General features: G+C 27.3%; 1 protein-coding gene across 1 annotated transcript; it reads left to right on the top strand.

Moving 5' to 3' along the window:
- The first annotated feature begins 3,737 nt into the window (after positions 1-3,737).
- On the top strand, positions 3,738-4,727 carry LOC129877006 (ethylene-responsive transcription factor ERF039-like). Its single transcript, XM_055952482.1, has one exon. The coding sequence runs from the start codon at positions 3,807-3,809 to the stop codon at positions 4,524-4,526; it is 720 nt and encodes a 239-aa protein (XP_055808457.1). The 5' UTR covers positions 3,738-3,806; the 3' UTR covers positions 4,527-4,727.
- Positions 4,728-5,060: the final 333 nt, after the last annotated feature.

The following is a 5,060-nucleotide window of genomic DNA, read 5'->3' as shown; positions in this document are numbered from 1 at the left end:
TGAAAAATATTTTGATTAATAAACAATTATTGCTAAGGGTACTATAAAAATTACCTTTTCCTGATATATTAAAAATGATAAGTAAAAATAAAATTTATTTTTGAAATACTGGACAAATAAAAGTGAATGGAGGAAGTAAAATGTGTTTCCACAAATTTACACATTTTGTATTGTAAAAAACGGATTTAGACCGCAGATTAAAATGGTAGTTCAAACTTCGTTTTGTAACTCACTCCGTCCATTTTTATTTATTCACTATTAATTTTATATAATTTTTAAGAAACTATAAATAGAAGATAATTTTATCATATTATCAATTGAATATAATAAATATAATGTCTTGAAAAATATAATAGAAAAATAACTACTATTTAATGATAAAAGTAAATTAAAAATTAAATATAAATTATCTCTTAATTTTATAAATTGAATAAATATTATTGGATATCTATTGTTAATATAGTGAATAAGTAAAATGGATGGAGAAAGTATATAGAAATGTGAAACTTGAAAAAATAAAATAATTTCCCCAAATTTCTTTATCTAATTAACCAATTAGGCAAGCAAATTATCTGGAGTGGAAAGCAATTTGGACCCACTTTTGAACTGGTTTAATTTGGACCCACTAACATGTGACTCATGTGTATTAAAGAGAAGTTAATTTCTTTTTGTTTCTCAAATTTTATAATTCTTTTTTTATATCTTTTCCAGTACCACATGTCATTGAAAATTCCAGATATTCTGATCAATTGATTTCATTTTGTTAAAAAACACAAGATTTTCTCATGAAGGTCATAACGAGCTTTCAATATTTTGTCTGCTTCCCTTGTAACAAAAAATCCAAATTAGTGGAAAATAGATCTGAACTCCAGTTTAAATTTATTAACCAATTAGATTTGCCCTCTACCGTCAATTATAAAAAAAATATAAAGTCAAATTAAATACTTTTCATAAAATGGCAAAATTTTGTTCTTCAACGATACATAGAAGCGAAATTAGAATTTCAATTTTATGAGTTCTGAACATTATAACGATGATTTATAAGTGATATTAATTAAGTTCTAAATTTACAAACCGTTTGCCCCAAAGAGTTTTTTGGGAAAAAATTTGAAAAAAAATTGGGAGCTAATGTCTGACCATATAATTTATCATTACTCGACAAATATATTTAGCAAATATCCTAAATTCGAAAGTTCTAGAAAAAATTAGAACTTGAAAAGTCTTAAAAATTTAAAAATTACCCCAAATTTTTATATTTTATAAAAACACCTATCATTTATTGTCGAAAAGAAATTGTTCGTAGAATGTGGAGAAATTTTATAAAAGAATAATTTGTTATTATTTCTTTCGAAAAAGAATAGTTTGAGTGACAAGATTGAAAAAAAAACAATTTGTTTTAAATTCAATTAATGTATTGCTTTTGCCTATATTATTCTTTTGTTGTTGTTGATTGTTATCAATTCTTTTATAAAGTTTTTTTAATGAAACATATTCATTATAAAATAATAGCACAAACTTATGGATATTTTAAATAATTTTTAGAACTTAAGGGTACAAAATAATATTTTTTGAAACAATCAAATATTCTTGGTAAAATTTATGGTCAAACGAATGGTGAATCTTCACCAAAAAATTACTTGCCAAAAATATTTAGAAACTTGGGCCAAATGCTAGCTTAATATTTGTACATATTTAATAAATTTATTAATAAAAATAAAGATAATGCATAAGTACCACCCTCAACAATGTCCGAAATCTCAGTTATACACCTTAACTTTACTAGAGTCCTATTAATCCCTGAACTATTTTAAAATGGAATAAATTCACTCTAAAAACTGACGAGGCACAGAGTGTGTACACTCTCTTTTGAAGGCAAGTAATGAGTGAAAATAATTGGACACATGTTCTTTTTTTAATTGACAACTTTATAATTAGTTAATACACATAATTATTGATATTAAAACTTACATATATATTTAATTATTATAATTTCTTTCTATGTAAAATATTTATTTTAATTTCTTCCTCACTTTAATTTTTTAATTTTTTTCTTTCATTATTTTTTTATCTTTTCACTTTTAATTATTTTCAAAAGATATATGGATTCTTTAAAAACATAATTAAAAAGTTTCCTTTAATATTAATATTTTAATTTTTTATGTTTTATTTGATTTTGTTTCACTTATTTTGATATTCATTTGAAATTAATTTATTTTAAATACAAGACATTTAGAATTAAATTTGAAATAAGATAAAAAAAAATACAAAGAAAATAAAAAAAGTAAATAAAATCAATTGAAAAATAAAGAGAAAAGACAATAAATGAAGGTAAACAAAATTTAAAAAGTTTAAATACAAGATTTTTTTAAAAAATAAAAATTATGTGTATTAACTTAATTTAAATACAAGATAAAGAAAATAATTTTTTTTAAAAAGAATTAAAAACTAATTCTTTTAAAAAAAATATTTTTAATGTTTTTTTTGAAAAATATATTATTTAGTTCTTTTTATAAAAAATTTAAAAAATTTATTTTCTGCTGTGGCGGCGCGTGTGTACAAATACAATCAGCTTACTTGGTTGAAGATGTCACGTCAGCATAAAAGGTGCACAAAAATGCAAACAAAATGAGTTCAGCGGGATAATAGGACCCTAGTTAAATTAAAGCGTGTCACTAGAATTTCAGTCATAGTTCAGGGAGGTACTTATGCATTATCGCATAAAAATAAATGGCTCAACAACAATCATTGATTCGTAAAGTAAATTTAAAAAGAAATTGAACGAAAACTCAATAGTTTGTCTATCAGCTAATAAAATAAAAATGACAAGAATTATTATTGGATAGGACTCAACATTTCCATTCTATAATATCTCATATCTATATGGGTTCGGGTTCTACCGAACCCATATAACCCGAACCCATATGCGTGCTAGTAGCTCCGCCCTGAGTTGATGATGAACACTTCAATTATCTATTTTTCCTGTCAAGACTTTTATTGGTCAACAAACTAAAACTTCGTAGCTGTTTTCCAAGTTTAGTATGCAATTAAATTGTGCAATTTAAATCTATCTACAATGGTAAGAAACAAACAAATAGAGATTAGGTGCGTAAATCCTGCATTGACTGACTGGTATAGTTTAGAGTTCGTTGAAACTTGAAATATAAGAATGAGACGACCAGCCATAACAAAGTTGTTATTTTAAATATATATATATATATATATATATATATATATATATATATATATATATATATTGTTTTTTTAATTACCATGTGTAATAGATATATAGATATATATTCAGTAAACAGTAGGAATCAATGAATACAAAATTATCAACTGAAAGTATTTTTGATCTATTAATTAACAATAGAGTTTAAAAATATTTTTAGCCATTTTCCGTATATTACTCTTTCTACCAATAGATTATGTATTCGTAGATAGACCCAAATGTGAATTACATGGGGCTTTTCTAATGACAATTTTCTCTTCCCTGTGATGATGCCGAAAAATACTACACCTATTCAATCCCTTAAAAAAATTATTCTCCCTTTCTTTTTCTTCCTTTTGAAAAAAATAAAAAGAAAAGAAAAGTCATTTGCCACATGGGTCAGAAAATAGCTGAACTGTACACACCGTCGTGGCCAACGGTCCTTTCTTCTTTATTTCCTTTCCTTTATATAAATGAATCTTACCAATTTATACAAAAGAAGAACCATTGTATTTCTTTTTTTAATTGTATAGAAGCTACCATTTTTCTATTTTAATGTACTACTATTCTTCCTATACATTATTTCTCTTACCACTCTATGATCAAAATAATGAAAGTACTTCAACAAGGACAAAACAATCTTGAAAAATCAAATAACTTAAATTCTTCTTTAACAACTTCTTCTTCTTCGCCGCCCTCCTTTAATGAGAGCAACACTAACACAAAGATCCCAAAAGAGTATGAATCGAAGAAAAGATTAAAGGAAGTTCAAGAATTCAATGGGGACGACGAGAACAAGAGGAGGAAGATAAATATTAAGGACGAAGATAAGCATCCAACCTATAGAGGAGTTCGTAAGAGGAATTGGGGGAAATGGGTGTCAGAAATTCGAGAGCCAAGGAAGAAATCAAGAATATGGTTAGGAACTTATTCGACGGCTGATATGGCTGCTCGAGCTCATGACGTTGCGGCTTTAGCCATCAAAGGTCACTCCGCTTACCTTAATTTCCCTTATTTAGCCGATCAACTACCACGTCCAGCTTCTACTTCCCCTAAGGACATTCAAATCGCGGCTGCAAAAGCCGCTGCCACCACATTTCCTGAGTCGAGCCACATCAAGCTGCATAGTTCATCTTCGTCCTCGGAATTCATAAACTCTCCATCAACCGATAAAGATGATACATTTTTCAATCTACCAGATCTTTCCATCAATAAAGTGGATCAAATTGACAGTTATTGTTATCCGATTTCAACTTGGCATCTTGTTGGAGGCGATGTTGGATTCTGGCTCGAGGAGCCATTTTTATGGCAGAGCTAAAAAGGTGCACTAAGCTTCCGTTATGTACCAGGTTCGAGGCCGGATCACAAGGGTCAAGAACACAAAACTTTTGTGTAACAAAACACTTAAAAAAACAAGTTTCAGGCAAGTCTCATCATAGAAAATTAAACAAAATTTTTGTAAACTCGTGTTTATTTTACTGTTAATTTGAGTTTGTTTTAATTTTAATTTTATTCATTTCTTGCTCTCAATTCATTTTTTTGGTTGTTGATAAGGAAGGCGATATAATATATTAATTACCCCATTAAAAAGAAAATTAGTACTCCAATATTGTTATATACATATTGATGCTTCGTCGAGCATCTAAAGTGTCCAAACGACTAAACTTTTGCAAGTACTGCAATAGATAAATAGTCTATTGGTAATTTGGTATAACTGTAAAAGATTTGAGGGTATTTTCATCTTTAAGATTAGGAATAAGAATCCAATGATTGAGTAAAAGTTTATGGTAACTTTTTTTTTGTGTCATCACCACAACATTTACTGGTTGAGATCAAAATCAACAAATCCGTG

This window comes from Solanum dulcamara, chromosome 12 (assembly GCF_947179165.1).
Source record: "Solanum dulcamara chromosome 12, daSolDulc1.2, whole genome shotgun sequence".
Taxonomy (NCBI): domain Eukaryota; kingdom Viridiplantae; phylum Streptophyta; class Magnoliopsida; order Solanales; family Solanaceae; genus Solanum; species Solanum dulcamara.
This window is presented reverse-complemented; position numbering and strand designations above follow the sequence as displayed.